We start from the raw sequence: 18,352 nt of genomic DNA on the forward strand, positions 1-18,352 counted from the left end.
AGTTGGCGTTTCTAAGTCTGTTTATGCTGTGTCATTTTTTTTTTTTAGGAAACATTGTGATGAAAGGTTTCCTTAGTTGGTGCTTCATTCCGCTCTGGTGATTGCTCCTATACTCATTTGTCATATTGATCATGTACCAATTTTACATGTCATATAATCACTGTTTGTGTATACTAATGAGAATATATATCCAAATATTTACAATAATTGTTTGCAGATTTTCCCGTCGCTGTGATTAGTGTCTCAGGCAGATTACATAGTGCAACTCATTTATTTTATTATGTTCTGACTCTATCAATATAGTGTGTGCAAAAGCTGTCATTGTTTTTAATAAACTGGGTGTATCAGAGCATATTTATACAATTTTGTTTAAAGAAGGATGTTGACAATTGATAATCGATGATTATGTTTATTCTACTCGCCACACAACTTTGTTATGGGGAAAAGAAAAAAAGCAGTTTTCTGTGAACTTTGCGAAGGACAGCACTGCCCTTTCATGGCATGTGAGTTCTGGCGTTGGGTTCGCCCCATTAAAAGCCTTTGTGGATTTAGTGTTGTGGGTGAGAGAATGACCTTCGCTCTCTGTTGCCAGTGCTGTCTTAAGTGTTTTTCTTTCAAAGATCGCTGCAGACGCCAAGCAAGGTCTGTGGGGATCGTCATTCCCTGGAAGTTTAACTGACGATCCCTCCGTAATCTTCCACAACCCTAAAAATCTTTAGACGATATGTGGTCTTCCCTTTTATGATCGCAAAACCACAAATATATTGTATCTGCAGTGTGCACATGTAAGTATCTCTGTTTTCACTCCAGTTCTGACTCTCGCATTACTCACTGTACAGTGTTGCTTTCTCACACCAGCGTACTCGCAGATCTTCTCGATGTGAAGCCTTGCATGCCTTGGTAACTGTACATAGTAGGAGTCTCACTGAAAGGGGAAAATCTTGTCCGAGTTTCTTTAAAGCAGCCCTTTGATTATCATAGATCCGCCCAGTGGTTATCCAGTTACCGGCCTCTTTTCTGCTATTGGCTGGAAGGAGCTAATTATGCAAGGTAGTGAATCCCTGTGGGGGAGGTGGGGCCAAAAACTGAAAGAACTCCTTTGGCAGGCAGAATAGAGCTTTTATTGAGGATATTTCTAAGCTGACCATCAGGGACCAAATCGCTGGATTGTTAAAAAAAAAAAAAAAAAACACATCTCAGCTGAATCACGCTGCTCCCCCTCTTTCATTCCTTCCCTCGTTTCATTTCAGTGAGACGGAGTGTAGCTCATGCAGTATCCAGCAGCAAGCAGAATGCAAGGAATCTACAGTATTCCCCCGTCTCACACAAGAAGCCACGTTCCCTACTAAAGGACAAGAGAGGGGAGTGAGAGGCAGAGCCAGAGAGCAGTCAGGGGAGGATTCAGACTGCTGTGGTTGAGAAGGAGGAACGTACGCTCTTGTCCTGTTCTGCTGTGCTCTTGTTGCCTCAGGTGTGCGTGCTCCTCCCTCCCCACCGCGGTGCCCGCTGTCAGCTCCATCCCTGGGTGGCTGAGGCCATGGTGTTGGTGCTGCGAGCCCTGCTGCCCTGCTTCTGCACGCTGCTCTCCCTGAACCTGCTGCCTGGAGTGGAACCCGCCGTGCCCCTGGAGGACTTCTACCCCTTTGGCCAGGACATGGGGGACTCCCAGACCAACTCTCAGGACGACGGAGGCTCCAGGCTCGTGCAGATCTCCGTTGCTTTCCCCTTCTTTGGAGACAAGCACACGGGACTCTACGTGAGTACAGAGCACTGTGTTTTTACTGATGTATATATGTGTGTGTGTGTGTGTGTGTGTGTTTATGTCTTCATATTTCAGCGTGTACAGTTATGTGTGTGCATGCACTTTGCAGTTGGCAATTGAAACTGACATGGTGTGGATTGTATAAGAGCCTCAGGGATAGGAGATTTGGCACGCAGCCAAATACTACATCGCAGCGCCCTTTGAGAGTTTGTATGTTTGTGTGCGCTCACAAGCTCTGGTGTGTAACCTCATTGGTAGAATATCGTGTTTACCCCCCCACCCACGGGCGGAATCATAATCCTCGATGACATTCTCTTCACTTTACATCTGCCTTCCTCGCACTCTCAAGTGCACCGAGGGAGAGTGCGAGAGAGAAACTATTAGCAGAACAGTGGCGAGCCCTGTTCTAGTAGGTCCACAATGAGCTGTTAAAGGAAATGACAGTTTGTGTTCTTACTGCTGGCGCGGAGCATCTGTGAGCAGTTTTCAGAGAGAGTTGTGGGGGGAAATGTGCACGCCGGAGAGAGAGAGAAACTGCGCTCACGGGAGGAAGCTGAATGGTTTGACAAGGATTCTCGCGCACCACAGTGAAACACACTTTGATCTGTCTTTTGTCATCTATTGGGTTCGGTTCCAGCGCATGGAAAGGCAGAACTCCCTTAAATCAACACCACCTGTTGTGGTTTATGCACCCGTGTTCGTTCCCCTCCTCCCCCCCTTCAAACCATGGGCAGGGGAGCCCGAGGAACCATGGCAACAATGGGCAAGGTCAAAGGTCATCTTTCTAATCTAAGCGTCTGCGCCAAAGGGGGTGAGGTCAGTCTCCCAATGAAGACATTTTTAAAACTCTCATGCACCCACACGCCATGCACGGACAGCGGCAGTGTGTCAGTGGTCTGGAGCTCCTGTATATCCCAGTTGCATTCACATTGTATGTTCTTCCCAGTTTTTGCAATGAACTCCGGTGTCAAATTAGACAAGATAAGACAAGTAACTGGTTGCTTGGCTCGTTAATCTTCGATTGAACTATCATCTTATTATGTAGAGATAAAAATCAGAGAACTCCACTCCGAAATGCGGCGCGTTAGATGTGATCTGATATCCTGTGGCTCGCCCTGCATCTCATTGGGCTGCAATTCTGTAGTCACGCAAGGCGTAACAGATTGTGACAGGCACTTGAAATTACAGTCACGCTCATTTGAAATGCCTCACCTGAATTCATTAAACATCTGCTGTAAAGCGCGCGGACCACATGGTGATCCCTGCCACCAGAGACCTGCTTTGAACAGTTAATATTTTAGTGAGAGGGGGGGGGGGGGCCTACATTTGTGTGAGGAGTTTCTCTCCCAGGAGTTTGTTCCAAGCCTCTGGGCTACCGCCGCATGGAAGCCGGAGAACCAAACTGAATTTAGACGGTCTGTGGCTGCTGCCTTGTTTTATTGTCATAACTGATTCTGTTCATCAGGACACATACCGTGAAACCCCTCACAGCAGATCCCTTTAAACCCTCAACTATCAGTCTTTGTCCCTTCTGGAAGACATCTTCTTTTTAGCAGTTCTGATCGAGATAAACAGTAGTGGATTTAAAGACTGCCACAGCCAAGTGACTTTTGGTCACAGAAGTCATATCAACAGACGCTACAAATGCCTGTACAAACATGGGTCCCCCCCCCCCCCTGCCCCAGTCCCACTTGTGCCTGCTGGTAACCAGGCTGTCCCTCTGTTATGGTTTGTGTCTGGGAGTTTTCACATGTTGCTGGGATCTCTCCTCCTCCAGGTCCCCCTCCCCTCCTCCCACGCCTCAGATAACATGGCAGGGGTCTTCCCCCTGGAACTGTCCAGCTGCTTTATCAGAGAAATGACCAATCACTTTAACAGAACACAGATGTATCTGCAAAGCGTCTTCGGAGCTCCTAAACAATGCAGTTCGCGGGTTCACTCCTCTTACGGACGGCCAGTGTAAAGAACATGAAGGAGGATGTCCACGGTCAGAGAAGAAGGAACACGAGTTTAAAAGCAGATGTGACAATAGATAGTTACGATCAAAGGTATTTACTGTAGATACATAAACTCACGGACAGATGGAAACCTGTGAGCTCGCTGTGTGTGTTTGTATCCCCAAATGTGTCATTTGTTAGTATTCAAATGTGCAAGAATATGTATTTAGAAATAAACTACATTTAAACCAAATTCAAATACATTTTTGAAAAAGATCCTGCCAAGAACGTGCTAAAGTGAAACTGCACTCTTCACAGATTGCACATCTGCTAGTGCTCATCTGCTCTTCAAAAGAGCTTCAACACTTCAGTTTGAGCCTTTTTCATTCACTCACTTTCACTCACCACTATGTATGGCCCAAAGATGTGCGCATCAACTTCTTATTCTTTGTACTCTGCATGGGTGCTTTTTATATGCATGTGTGGGATGAGAGACGTGGCTGAGTGATGTTAGAAACGCTTCGTCCCCGAGACGAGATATGTCTGCACGTACTTTAAAATGCCGTAAAGTCTTAAAGTCAGCGATGCACTTCAAAGGAGCAGCTTTCTTGTGGAGAGTTAGGTGAGGGGATTGACGCCACTCTCATGTCTGTCTGTTAACTATGAAGCTGCAGCCGGGAGATGGTTAGCTTAGCTGAGCACAAACGCCGCAAGCTTGTTTGCGTAAAAACAACAAGTTGTGGTTTTACGGGACGGTTTGTGGACCAGACTATTTCTTGGCCCGGGCGCAGTGACTTCCTGGAGTCTCTGCTGGTTTCCCTGTAAGCTCGCAGTGATGACAAGACTCCAGGAAGTCTTCCAGCCAAGAAATAGTCTCGTGCATGTTCTCATATGACTATCGGCAAGATCACAAATATGAGTATTTCCCAAAATATCAAGCTATTCGATTCAGACTTTAAGGCCAAAACTTTATTAAATGCATCCAGATACAATCATTAGAAGTCATGTTTATGGTTTCTTTGTGCATCACTTACCTTTCTTTCTAGGCTTTTCAAAAGTAAACAATATTTGTAACTTTTTTTTTAAAAACTGATCACAAAATTAAAATCCAACTTTCTTAACGTAAAATCACTTGATGGAAGTATTTTTCCTCTGTAATTCTAAACCATGTGCTTTGCAAATTATAATTATAGTTGAATACATTATCACTACACCAAACCTCCACATCACTTGCACCATGGAAGTTGTATTGGAGTCCCTCCACACTGTTCCAGTGAGGATTTATTGCCTCCATGTAAACTCTTTGGAGAACACGTTGATCCGTGGCTATAAGGAGACAGGCCCAGGGCACATAATGTAATCACTTCCTTCGGTCTCGTCAAATAATTGCACAAGCTTGTAACTGTGAAACCTCCGTATTTGACAGGGAAAACGAATGTTTTCCTGCGCTGATCCACGGGCACCTTCTTCATTCAGGGGGTTTGCTTTGGCTTGACTTATGCCAGATGAAAGTTTATTTGTGTCCATAAAATGCTTGGCCCTAAAGAAAACCACCCAAGCAAAATCCCAGATATATCCGGCAGAAGATGTCCCAAAAAAAATAACAGGGGAGTCGTAGTGTGGAGTGGCACCATTGAGAGTGAGAGGAAGAAATACGGGGGGGGGGGGGTTGACTAATCGCACCTCTCTCTGACCTTGGTCATGTTACAACATAACACAAGGCAGCTCTGAACCCATTCACACTCTCACATGAGTGTGATGCATACCCACCCTTCACTGGATGAGAAGAATAAAAGTATGTGATACGATGCAAAGAAAGAAAGGTTCTGAGTTCTGTTTTAAATTCCTCTCAGGTCATTGCCATGTCAAAGTAGTCCCCGAGAAAATATGAACAAGTAAGAAATACACTTGTTTAAACAGTTCCAGATGCTACTACAGATTGGATTAGGCGATTAAACATATTCCAGCGTTGAGGTGTAAACTCTACTTGGTGTTCAGCATGATTTCCTCCCCTAATTTTGCTGTGAGATGGGTGACTTCCAGACCGCTGCCACCACAGGTCTCTCATTAGTGGGTATGTGGGTGTGGGAGGTTTGTAGTTCATGTACATCCTATCATTCATCCAGCCCTCTGCCCTCTCTCCTGTTTTTCTCCCGGTATCAAATGGCGCTCTGGCTGACCCCTGGGCCCTGCCCCTGCAAGTCGGTCCGATTTTTTTTTTTTCTTCCCCCTACATCAGCCCCGTTCTCACCACATCATGCTGATGCTGAGGGGAAGACTGTGGTCGGGCAATTAACTGAGCCCCTGTGCCGTGCCAAACAAAACTTCCTCTGCTGTTTTTACAGCAAGGTCCTTTAAATTATTGTTTTCATACATGCGGGGAGCGAAGGCGAGCCTTCCGATGCTGCGTTGTCGCTGTCACGTGCCACTCGGCTTGAGCGTGGAGAGGCAAAGTTCACGCCAGCGATTAGAAGAAACAGAAAGGTGCCATGGGGGGGGGGGGGGGGGGGAATCTCCCCTTGTTGATAGTATCCAGAAGTAATATATAAATGAAAGAAGGCCTGTCATGTAGAGTTCAACCTTTCAGCCTGTAAAACTTTCCTCTCCACTCAGGTCTAAAGGCTTGTGTCTTAGGATGTTCAAAGTGTAGTGCAGTGGCTGGTCACACATCCCCTCATGTTTGTGATATAAGGACTCTCTCCATGTATGCTTCACTGCTAAATGCTACTTCATAATCTATCATTGAAATGACCATTTACCAAACTGCCATGTGCAGTTTTAGAATCACAGAAATCTCTTAATATTTCTTCTCTTCGAGAGACTTTCTCCCCTAAATATCCTCCACCCCGCCTGAAACACACCTCATTTACTTCCTGTACACCAGATCTTCCTCATATCAATAAGCGGTACCTTTTCCCACAGCTCACAGTACGTCTTTTACCTTGCACCACGGCAGTGAACCCTCGAGCAAAACATGAACATTTGTCACATTTATTGTCTTGGTTCTGTGGCTTTACGCTTGCAATCCTTATTGTTGCTCCATCGCACATTGTAATCCCTTTTTCCAGCTTGAAGCTGTACCATTCAATATTTTTATATTAAAAATGGATTTCTTTTTGTATGTTTAAGCGGTTGCTTGTAGTAATGCCCACAAATAATCATCACCTAACTTCGTTAGTTTTTAGAGCATGTTTAAGCTCCTCCTTTTGTGTTTTACAGCCTGTAACATCTCCGTTTTGGTTCAATCTCACCACTTCTATCACACTTGTTTCCAGCTTCAGCCCAAAGAAACCTCTGATCAACCAACTGTATACAATCTGCCCAACACCAAACGATGACTAACAACTAGCTGGTGGACATTGTGCTTCATTTAGCAGTCAGATATTTTCCCCTGGAGTTGTTGGAGACCAAATCCGATTTAAAAGGAGAATGAATATTGGGCTTACTTTTGCTATGTGGAGAGAAACCCATCTCTAAATGAATGCTAATGTTTTCTCTCTGCTGGATGGGTTGATAGGCATCAGTTTGCAGACATGTTCGCCATATAACTCTAGTGGTGATACAGTATATCAATGTTGGGTTTACAGCTTGTTCTGCTGCCCTCAAGTGGCTAAAAAGTCAATTAATGCAGCTTTAAGAGTAACAACAGTCTGCCAAAAATGTATAAAAACCAATCTATGAGAGCAACTAACTAATATTTTCATTATAAATCTATTTTATAATCTATAACACCCACCTTTGAGAGTGACAGTGGTTGTTGGTTTAATTTCTGTGGATCGACTAATCAGTCATTTGCCAAATTGCTTCAGCGCTGCACCAATCACTGAGCTGTTAAAGTTGGTCTTTTAAGAGGTTGATTTTTCTCCATGCTTCGGTATATAGCTGCCGTGCTGACTGTGCATTTCTCACAGAGGAGACATGTGGACGAAGGGCAGCATGGGCTCACGTGTTTGGTTACTTTGCCGTTGGCAGACACCTGTGGATTTAAAGGCCATGGACGTCTTCCTCGGCGTGATGACTTTGCGGGTGCGTGAGCAGCAGAAACTTGGTTTTCTCAGCTGCTGTTATTTCACAGAATAAAGGTAGCGTCTGTTTGCTACATGGGAAGTGCAAACAGCCATTACGGTAGCGGTCGCTGCTGTTTGCCCCGCGAGGTCAGAACACCTCCGGTCGTCCACCTCCGCCCTCTTCTCCTCAGCACTTCCACTCTACACATGCCTAACCATACAAACAAGTCACAGTGGCTTCATCTGACACGTGGAGTAAATTATATAACTGTGTGATTCGTCCCATTGACACGCTCTGACCGTGACTCTCTTCTCCTCAGGTTAACAACAATGGCCTCGTGTCTTTCCTGAGGGAGGTGTCTCAGTTCACACCTGTGGCTTTTCCGATCGCCGGGGACAGGAGGGTCGTGGCCCCGTTCTGGGCTGATGTGGACAACCGTCGAGCAGGGAGGGTCTTCTACAGAGAGAGCCGGGATTCCTCCACCCTGAGGAGGGCCTCGGGCGATGTCAAGGCATACTTCTCAGAGTTCCCCAACTTCAACGCAACGTGGGTCCTCATCGCCACGTGGCACCAAGTTACTTTCTTCGGAGGCAACTCCCTCACACCGGTATAAACTCACTCTTAACTTTACAGCTCTCCAGCATGTTGTTACTGCTTCAGCAGCTCTGATCCTCTGTGGAAGTTTGAAGTATCTAGATCAGTGATTCCCAAGCAGGGGTACTTGAACCTCAGGGGGTACTTCTGCAGTTGCCAAAGGGTATGTGGAAAGATTGTGGAGTATCTCAATTAGCTTGAGAAAAAAGATTTGATTTGATTAAAAACAAAGAAAAGTTGATTTATTTGTGTTTTAGGAGTAAAATAACCGTCCCCAAAGAAAATCGTCCTAATTGGTGTGACATATATAATAAATATCCAGCTACAATAGGCTGACTGCACCATACACTGAGTCAGTTGTAACACCAGGACACCACGTGTTGCCACTGAGAGTGAATGAAAACTAGTTCACAAGCTATCAGAGAAGTTGAAATGCTAAAAGTACTGATTAAATGGCTGAAAGATCCGGCCTCTGCCACTTCAAATGGTAGTAGTAAGATTGCATGTGAATCAACACATGTGGAACATGGCGGGTGGTGTTATGGACTCAAGCTCATCTGATAGGGATGAACTACTTGGAGCCACTGGCCTAGATCATCTCAAAGTCCCAGGAAATACAATTTGTAATTGTGAATTTCTCGCCATCTCCCTCAACAACAGGCCCAGATGAGTCTATTATGTCTCTAGCCTGTCTGAGGTTTAGGAATCTGTGCCGTTAACATGAGCAGTCTGTCGGATGCATGCATTATTACCGAAGTTCGTGGAAATCAGGAAATGGTTTAACCGAGTCTGTTCCTCTCTACGCAGGTAAATACTTTCCAAGTGGTGCTTATTACCGATAGAGAGCTTTCCTTCACGATATTCCAGTACAATAACATCACTTGGACCACGGGCATGCATGCCAGCAGTGGAGGAAACCTGGCTGGGCTGGGTGGGATTGCAGCGCAGGTAAGATCACGTTTGTTTGTTTTTTGCTCATCTTAACAGTTCAAAATGTGATGTGTACAGTATGACCTGCTTGCTGTGAAGATGCAAACTAAACTTTTCAGGTGTCTGAACTCTGATTCAGCCATTTCTTTGTTACTCTCTTTCCAGGCAGGTTTCAACGCCGGCGATGGAAAGCGCTATTTCAACATCCCCGGCTCGCGCACGGCTGACGTGGTGAACGTTGAGGGAACCACCAACGTGGGCTACCCGGGCAAATGGGTCTTCCGTATAGACGATGCGAATGTGGAAGTGGGTGGCTGCAATGATTCCGGTAAGACCTGCTTCTTAGAGATTAGTCCTTCATAAAACGTTTGCTACTTCAAGGATTCCTGTTACCTTGACCTCTCTCTCTCTCTCTCTCTCTCCAGCTTCAGTGTGCCCACACCTGCGACCGTGTCTGAACGGAGGACAGTGCATCGACGACTGCATCACAGGCAACCCCTCCTTCACCTGCTCCTGCTTGGCCGGCTTCACCGGCCGGCGGTGCCAGATCGGTGAGTTACGGTTGCTCCGTTGGGCTCGAAACACACGGCACGCTGTGAATGAATAACTGTCTACCTGAGATCAGCCAGGAAAAACAATGTCAAGTTGTGAAAAAAAAGACTAGGATTCACCTGACGTGCCAGAAGAAATTTCCTTCATACCTGTATCAGCTTCATGCAAATCCGTTGCATTCTCCTCTGACATAACCTAACTGACCTTTGGTTTTCGTCTAATGAATAGAGTCACACAACATCCTTTGTTTTCCTTCCTGTCTCTGTAGATGTCAATGAGTGTGCCTCAAGTCCTTGCCAGAACGGAGGGACTTGTGAAGACCAGATTAATAGTTTCTTATGTCACTGTCCACCTGGATACACTGGGATTCAGTGTGAAACAGGTACAAAACACACTCCCCTTAATGCTGGCATATACTGCGGTTACAATTGCATTTTGTATTCCTTTTTTCTAGAATACCTTCTGTAGAATTACATGAACATTTCTCATATTTGAAGTCACAGCATGTACAACAAACCCACATACAGTTTATATCATTTTACACAATAGTCAAATACCCCAGAACAAGTTGGCCTGACACTTTTACCGTTCATCAAAAAATTCCACACTTCTTCTCTGACCCTGTGCATGCACTAAATATAGGCTGAAAGAAAAAACTCTGATTAATTAAGGTATTTTGTGCCTCATTAAGCAGTTTCCACACACACACACACACACACACACACACAAAAAAGTATTTTAGATGAAGTATTTGACAATATCTTGGTCCAGCCTCTCTGGAGCTCCTGTGCCTATTCCCACAGTCCAGCCTGTGGAGATGTATCAAACCTCTTCTGATACCTTTCACAGCCAGCAGCACATACTTGCAGAGTGAGTGGAGCAGTGTGGCGGATATATTAATCAGCTGAGTAAATATTCCATGAGCGTGTCTCTCTGTCCCTGTGTGTGTGTGTTACAGACATTGACGAGTGCAAAGACAGACCGTGCCTCAACAACGCGCTGTGTGTTCAAGGCACTGGCAGTTTCACCTGTGTGTGTGAACCGGGTTACACTGGTGTCCTGTGTGAGACAGGTGAGCAGGGCTTTTTCACAGTCTGGAGGAAAAGTAGGCATCTCCTTCCGGAGGAAATATTTTCTGCTGCTTTCTACATCAAACTCAGTCATTCTGGCAGTTTGTCCAAAGAGTTCCCCAGTCTATCTAAAAAAATAGGTCCAAGTTGAAGTTAAGGTTGAATTCATTCGCAAACAACTCTTTTTTTCCCTCGGGTCACACAACGTGGCAGTGAACCACAGTGAGAAAGTTCACTGAAGCCAGGTTGGTTTTCCAAAAAGACATTAACTAATCTGCTTCCTCTTGTGATTGATTGTTGATGAAACTTGAACCCAGTGGGGAATTGAATTATCAGGCCCTGCACAGTTCATGAATCCTTGTATCTACATGAGACGGGATTACTCCTAATGCCAGACACCTGGTCAATGAAACCCTCTGCTTTCAGGAGGGAAGTTCATTGCTCTCAATCCGGCTCAATGTCTTGACTTAGACAACCACATCTTGCCTTTCCATGTGAAAATTCTTAATATGAAACAGAATCAACGGCGGATAAACTTCTCTCGTCTGATTCGCTGGCTTTTGTGCACCCTCCAGACATCAACGAATGCGAGTCCCAGCCCTGTCTCAACAGAGGAGAGTGCGTCGATCAGGTGGCCAACTTCACCTGTATTTGTCCCGCCGCCTTCACCGGAGCGCTCTGCGAGACAGGTGACTTGAATTCACTATCTAATGGTGACATTGGTTCAAATTTACCACAAACATTACTTTCTTTTCTTTGATGTAATTTCTTGCTACCCATATACCAATATATTTGTGATGAGATAATATTGCAGAATGATCAGTCAGGCTGTTATTATTACACTTATGTTCTATATTTCTCATGCACTGTATCGCATCTTTCTCACTTGCTTCTAGTTGGAGATATCTAGTCTTGCAGATAGTTTTGGGTTTATTTGCTCAGGTTTTGAGATATCTGTCTGATATCTGCTGCCACTCCAATACAATGGAGGTGAATGGAATTTCACTGTGTACAGCTTCCACAGGGACTATTTCTTTTGGAAAAAAATAAAGTGTTAAAAGTAATTTATATAGCTTGATCAGAGCAACAGGGACACATTTTCTTAGATTTAAGATTTTCAATGCCGTGATTCCGTTTACATCCATGGTTTTTGGAGGCAGTATATATCTGAGAGACGGGTGTCTCCTAACCTGGGCAAATAAACCTATTTTGCTAAATACCACCAGAGGTAAGTGACCCTTTAACCCTTTAAAGCACGTTATCTTCCTCTCTCAGAGTTGGTGGTGCTGCAGGTCAATTCAACCGAGGTGGAAAACCAAACAGGTAAAAGCACGTACAGCTTAAGCTCTGCCAGTTTTATTAATTTTTTTATTCCTGTGCAGTTTGATTATTACACCGCCTGTCATGCATTTCCCCATATGCAGCCGCGTGTGAGGAGGACGACTGCACGAAGCACCGGAATTGTGAAGACGCCGGCTCGGGAGCTTACAACTGCACGTGTGCTCCAGGCTTCTATGGTGACGAGTGTGAAGGTATTGTGCACTTTTGGCAGCTGGGCAGGTAGGGAGCAGGTTTTAAAGAGGAGCTGTGCTATCCCACAGGAATTTGGAGCTCTGCTGCTGTGATGATGGATTATTGTAATTATCAAAACTGTCACGGCCTCGCCCAGTTTACTACGGGAACCAGTCGCTTGATGTTGTGAATAATTGTTTTACAGCGCATTTTATTAGTTTACCAACAAGAGGAAGTGCTTTGTCTAGACTTAAAAAGGCCTGTTTATGAGTCAAAGCCGCTCTTTGGTATTCAGGTCATTTCTTCAGACAGAGCTGTTGAAATATGCATGCTTCCACACCGCTACTGGCTCCTCTGGAAGTCGGCCATCGCACCACACCATGGTTTCAAGCACACAGCTGCTGCTTGCATAACCGTAGGGCACAAAATATGTAAAACGCTATCATCCTCAGCTAATGCTTCATACCTTCCTTTCATACATGCTTATTAAGTCACTTCATATTACGTTTGATGTCTGCATATTTGTTTTAGCAAATAGCTAGTGAGCCATTTAAAGCTAATTCTGGCTCCCATGAGAGGTTAGTGTCACCCTCTGATAGCAGTGTTTTTTTTTCTTCTCCACCAAAAGCTTTTTAATAGTAATTGAGCTATTGCAAATGCATGCTACTTCTCACCCTTGAGCTGAAATATCTCTCAGTGCTTATGTAGGCTCTCTTAAATCTCCCAAATACTTTCCTGCCTGGCTCACTTGGACGGCACAGTGGAAAAAGGAGCACGATCCTCCAAGGAAGAGAAAGTAGTGGGACTCAGAAGTGCCTAATCAGGGCTCCCAGATCAAAGGGCCCGGGCCGCACAGGTGGCCAATGAAAGTGGCTCTTGTAAATTAACAATCCATTAATTGCCCTCGGGGGCCGTGCGTTCTGGTCACAAAATATGCTCCATATCATCAGAAAAATAATACCCTCCACCGAGCAGCCGGGACTTCAAAGGGGAAGCCTTCCTTCTGCTGCGATACGGCCACGTCCTTTGATCCGCTGCTGCAATTAGGAAGGAGAGGAAAATAAAAAACATTCTTCCAATTTGTACGGAGCGGATGTGCAGCACGCTGACTGGTAATCGTCTGGTCCCGTGCACTTTGTTGGAGAAGATTAGGGGAAGAGAAATGACAGCGAATCAATGCATGGTTTACAGTATAGCAGATGAAAGATGCTCCGCATATGTTACACATGTTGAACTTTATACCCTCCGCCTGTGTTTACGCGTAGGCCAATACTGAAAACTTAACATCATACTTGCTTTCAAGTAGCTTGAGCAAACTTTCCAGCTTTGAGCCTCCCTCTCTCTCTCTCTCTCCCTCTCTCTCTCTCTCTCTCTCTCTCCCTCTCCCTCTCTCTCTCTCGCTCTTCCTGTGTCTGCAGAGGAATGTCTTTGCCAGAATGGGGGTGTCTGTGTGGACATCAATGGGACTTGTGAATGCCCTTCAGGCTACACAGGACTCTACTGTCAGTTTGGTGAGTATGATACGTATAATCCTATCAGGTGTCTTACAAGAGCTTGGATTAATGTTGAAAGAAAAAGAAACGTGGGTCGCTGTAAGATCACAAATGTCTCAAACCAGAAATTGCGAACCCGCCATTCACAATGCCTTCCTCTCAGAAGTAACCCAGACGCCATGCAGTAACAGCAGGCCGTGCCCTGATGGCGGTCCTTGCTTGGAGTACGGAGGGACCTACCTGTGCACATGTCAGACTAGTGCAGCAGAGCTGGACCACAAGGACTTCTACCCCTATGGTAAGGCACCGACCAAACAACACGGCACTTCGCAGCTATGCGTCACTGCGTGAGCAGCTGGTTTCTACGGCGACAAACACATTGTTAAACACACTGGTCTCTACATGTGTCACTTTCTATTTCAGAGGGAATGGTCACATTTTCAGTTTGCATTTACGATGTGCAGGAACATTTCAGAGTGATTTTGCATTTGCTCCAATCATAAATTGACAAATTATCTATGGGGGGGAGGGGGGGGGGGGGGGGGGGGTTCCAACCAAGCCCACATGCTCGAATACATTTAACGAGGTTTCTCAGTGCAATGGAACACAGTCAAGTCTCGGTGTGTGTTTTTCAGTACAGCCCCGATCGGTCTGCGACTCCTCTCCGTGTCTGAATGGGGGCTACTGCTACGAGCGGGACGGAGGCTACACCTGCGAATGCAAATACGGATACTTGGGGAAGCACTGTGAAAAAGGTAGCATTATTGATGTAAATAAAAGAATAACTTCACATGAACTTACGAAGTGCCTTTGTCAAAACATCCTTCTTTTACTACTCAGGCTCAAACCCAGCTTTTAATGCACCAGGAAACATGCCATTACTCGTAATGTTGCTTGAAATATCAAAGCGCCGAAAGGCTTATGATAATTTGAGTTATGACCTATTTTTTCCTGAATTATGACTTGAATTGCAATGTGCTGGAAGTGATTTATTTTTTTCGTGATTGAAAGCCGGTCTCTGCTTCAAGGATTCCCTTCTCCCTGTCTCTCTCCAGTTAGACTCAATACCTGTGCTTCTGGCCCCTGCCGCAACGGAGGCTCCTGTAAGGAAGAGGCAGGGAGCTACAGATGTGTGTGTCCTTACAGATTCACTGGAAAACACTGTGAAGTGGGTGAGTGCCACCCTCGAGTAATATTCAAAACATTTTGTACTCAGTGCACAAATGTTTGTTCCTGAAAGCATTTGAGTAGAAATGCACAGAAAGCAATCTATTCGCCAGAAAACCCCCCCAGTGCTTTGAATGCTCTTAATACTGTTATTAGTGTTTGGATGAGTCACATATTTGTAAAACTAAGTGAGCAGAACAGATTCTACTTGTAGGATCAAAAGTAGGCAGAGACTGTAGTCAATGTTTGGTTCTGTTGAAACTGATTGAGACACAAGTTACAGATGTGGGAGTGGCTTTATGCTCCAATCTTTGCCATATTTTGCCATATTTTGCCAAGGTCATGAAAACGCCTTTTTTCATCTTCTGAACATCACCAGAATTAGCCAACGTAACTCAGAGCAATGCTGAAATGATGACACGCGCTTTTATTACAAGTCACTTAGATTACTGCAACAGTCGTTGTATTGGGCTCCCTCAGAGGTTTTTAAGAAAGTTTATCTTTTAGAACTTAATGTAAAGTGATTTTACTTTACATTAACGTGGCACCTTCCTCTATCAGCGACTGCCTTTCATCTTATTGTCCAACATCTGATCTTCTTTTTAGATGTTCATTTAGAAGTAGCTGTTTTTAATGGCTCGTAACGGCGGAATACCCTCATCTTGGATCTTAGACCAGAGACCTTCGTTAGTAACGGGGTCATTTGTTAAATTGTAATTTTCGGTCACATGGCGGATACGAAAATGATTTTTCACTTTTGTTAACATTGTGAGATATGGAGTTTGGCCTTATGGGAGGTCTACACTCTCTGAGTGACGTTCTAGTCTTTGGTATCGTTATCAAGCATGTTACTTATTGTTCTTGTCCTTATTATTATTACTCAGTGTGTATGTTTCCTTGCAGGAAAGCCAGACCCCTGTGCCTCCAGCCCGTGTCTGAATGGGGGGACATGTTTCCACTACATAGGAAAGTACAAATGTGAATGCACAGAGGCCTTCAGCGGCAGGCACTGTGAAAGAAGCAGGAGCTCAGTTCAAACCCCCGCAGGTAAGCAGACTGTGTCACCACACAATAATGTCCAGATCTGGATGCTGTAGTTTGTGTAACACTGACTTCAATAGATTGGCACAGGCAGGGGATATCCTGAGCTGTTGAGTGTAGAGATACTGGCTGTCCATCTGAGGATAATTTTAGCAGTGTTGCTGCACTGGAGGCCCCACATTTACAGATATAGAGCGGCTACACAACCTATATAAAGTACGCCCCGATGATTCATGTCTGCGTGCTCCAACAGCATGCTGGAGATAATTTTAGGAGGATAAAAACAGAGAGGCTGGATGGAAAACACCTCCGTTGCTGTTAGCATGTTCCTGGATGAGCTCCTTTAAGCCCCGGCGTTTGTGAGCTTGCGTCACGATGCAAGCCGAGCTGACATTAGCAACGTGTTTGTATTCATTTCAGCGCTTGGCTGCGGGCTGCCTCCACAAGTGAAGCATGCCGAGGTGCAGTTCTCCTCAACAACAACAGGCTCCATGGCGGTCTACATATGCCACTCAGGCTTCATATCTGTGCCCAGAGCCACCCAGAGCATCTGTGGCATTCAGGGAGACTGGAGCCAGCCACCCATTTGTGAGGGTGTGTAACATACACCGGCACATGGACACACACTCTGAGCAAAAACAGTCTTTTAATGATCCCAGAAAAGTCCTAATGATGACATAACAGTAATTACAAAAGTGTCCTAATTTCTTCATTCCCCATCATTACAGAGATCAATGGATGCCTGTCACAGCCTTGTCTTAATGCCGGTACATGTCGGAACCAGGTCGGATCCTACCAGTGTGAGTGCGATGATGGCTTCACTGGAAACCGCTGTCAGACAGGTAAAGCCTGATCATAGTCGTCTAATATTAATGCAAAAAATTCAGTGCATGCACACACACTTGACCTTCCTGTGTATATGTGTGTGTCTTCTCCCTTAGTAGAAATAAACGGATGCCTGCCGGAACCCTGCAAGCACGGGGGGACATGTGAGGACCGGCCCGGCTCCTACGTGTGTCATTGTTCTCAAGGCTTCAAAGGCCAGAACTGTGAAATAGGTACAATGTTCATGCGATCTGTTGCATTGCTTTTGAAGCTTGTGCATTTTGTTTACGTACAGATTATACAGGACAGCTATCAAATTGTACTGTACATATCTGTGTGCAGAGCAGGACGGGTGTGAGTCCAACCCTTGTCTAAATGGAGGCGTGTGTCGAGGTTACAGGCGGAATTATTTGTGCGCATGCAAAGACGGCTTCTTTGGGGACCAGTGCCAGATGTGTAAGTGGCTTCGCATCGACTCACGAGTCTGTCAAAAGCAAAATTCACACAACCTGCACTGAGTCGTGCAAAGACGTGAACCGAGCCGTGCTAACTGCTTGTCTCTGTCACCCCCAAGTGGAGAACCCGTGCGTACTGCAGCCTTGTGGAAACCGTGGCCTCTGCAGAAGTGACAAGAGAGGGAACTACAACTGTGTTTGCAGAGTCGGACACACAGGCAAAGACTGTGAGAAAGGTCAGTGAGAGTCACACCACCCCCGTGCTCTCTGTCGCTCGTCCTCTGCATTGCAAAGACAACTCTGTAATTATTTAATGTATGAATTTGACATGTAAGGTTGCCACTGTTCCCAGACCTGTTGCCTCCCTCCGGTCTCCATGTGCTGCGCGTGGAAGAGAACGAGGTGGAGCTGCGCTGGGACGAGCCGGAGCCCTCACACAGCCTGATGAGTGGGTTCCTTGTCACGTACGGTCCCCTGGGCTGGAGCAATCCCAAAACTGACATGCTGGAGAGGCAGCAGTCCTCCCACGTCATGCGAGGCCTGGTGCCCGGCCTGCTGTACAACATCTCCACCTTCTCCATCAAACGCAACACCAACAGCAACGACAACAGCCAGCCTGCCACCGCACTCATACGCACCAGTGAGCGCACTCTTTAATGGCGGATTAGTAAGAAAAAGGCTTCTGGGAAAGTGTTTCCCTCTGTGTGCGGATGCGTTTTCATGTGTGTGTTTCTGTGCTAGGACCTGAGCCGGTGGAGCAGCTTCAGGTGGTCAACGTGTCCTCCTCTCAGGTGTGGCTGAGCTGGCTGGTTCAGGCGGCTCGTCATGCGGCCGTCAGCAGGGTGCACGTGTCTCTGTTGCCCTCAGACGGCGGCGAGGCTCGCACCGCCGTGCTCAACACGAGCACCACGGAGCACACGTTCAGGTGAGGTTCTGCACTGCGCTACAAACACTGACAACCCAGAAGTTCAACGTGATGCACTGACCTGCAGCATCATGTGTGTCC

General features: G+C 45.8%; 1 protein-coding gene across 1 annotated transcript in view; it reads left to right on the forward strand.

The window, feature by feature from the left end:
* Positions 1–1,537: 1,537 nt before the first annotated feature.
* Positions 1,538–18,352, forward strand: part of sned1 (sushi, nidogen and EGF-like domains 1) — a 23,983-nt gene continuing 7,168 nt past the window's right edge. Inside the window, exons 1-22 of the mRNA XM_076079287.1 lie at positions 1,538–1,756; positions 8,027–8,314; positions 9,109–9,249; positions 9,397–9,559; positions 9,657–9,782; positions 10,052–10,165; positions 10,742–10,855; positions 11,429–11,542; positions 12,129–12,176; positions 12,278–12,385; positions 13,784–13,876; positions 14,022–14,156; positions 14,494–14,613; positions 14,914–15,030; positions 15,929–16,072; positions 16,487–16,660; positions 16,795–16,908; positions 17,008–17,124; positions 17,234–17,347; positions 17,466–17,582; positions 17,699–17,986; positions 18,088–18,271. Coding sequence (XP_075935402.1) covers positions 1,538–1,756; positions 8,027–8,314; positions 9,109–9,249; positions 9,397–9,559; positions 9,657–9,782; positions 10,052–10,165; positions 10,742–10,855; positions 11,429–11,542; positions 12,129–12,176; positions 12,278–12,385; positions 13,784–13,876; positions 14,022–14,156; positions 14,494–14,613; positions 14,914–15,030; positions 15,929–16,072; positions 16,487–16,660; positions 16,795–16,908; positions 17,008–17,124; positions 17,234–17,347; positions 17,466–17,582; positions 17,699–17,986; positions 18,088–18,271 — 3,152 coding nt within the window. The remainder of the gene's footprint in view (positions 1,757–8,026; positions 8,315–9,108; positions 9,250–9,396; positions 9,560–9,656; positions 9,783–10,051; positions 10,166–10,741; positions 10,856–11,428; positions 11,543–12,128; positions 12,177–12,277; positions 12,386–13,783; positions 13,877–14,021; positions 14,157–14,493; positions 14,614–14,913; positions 15,031–15,928; positions 16,073–16,486; positions 16,661–16,794; positions 16,909–17,007; positions 17,125–17,233; positions 17,348–17,465; positions 17,583–17,698; positions 17,987–18,087; positions 18,272–18,352) is intronic.

This window comes from Anarhichas minor, unplaced genomic scaffold, assembly GCF_050575085.1.
Source record: "Anarhichas minor isolate MPS153535 unplaced genomic scaffold, ASM5057508v1 ptg000071l, whole genome shotgun sequence".
Lineage (NCBI taxonomy): Eukaryota > Metazoa > Chordata > Actinopteri > Perciformes > Anarhichadidae > Anarhichas > Anarhichas minor.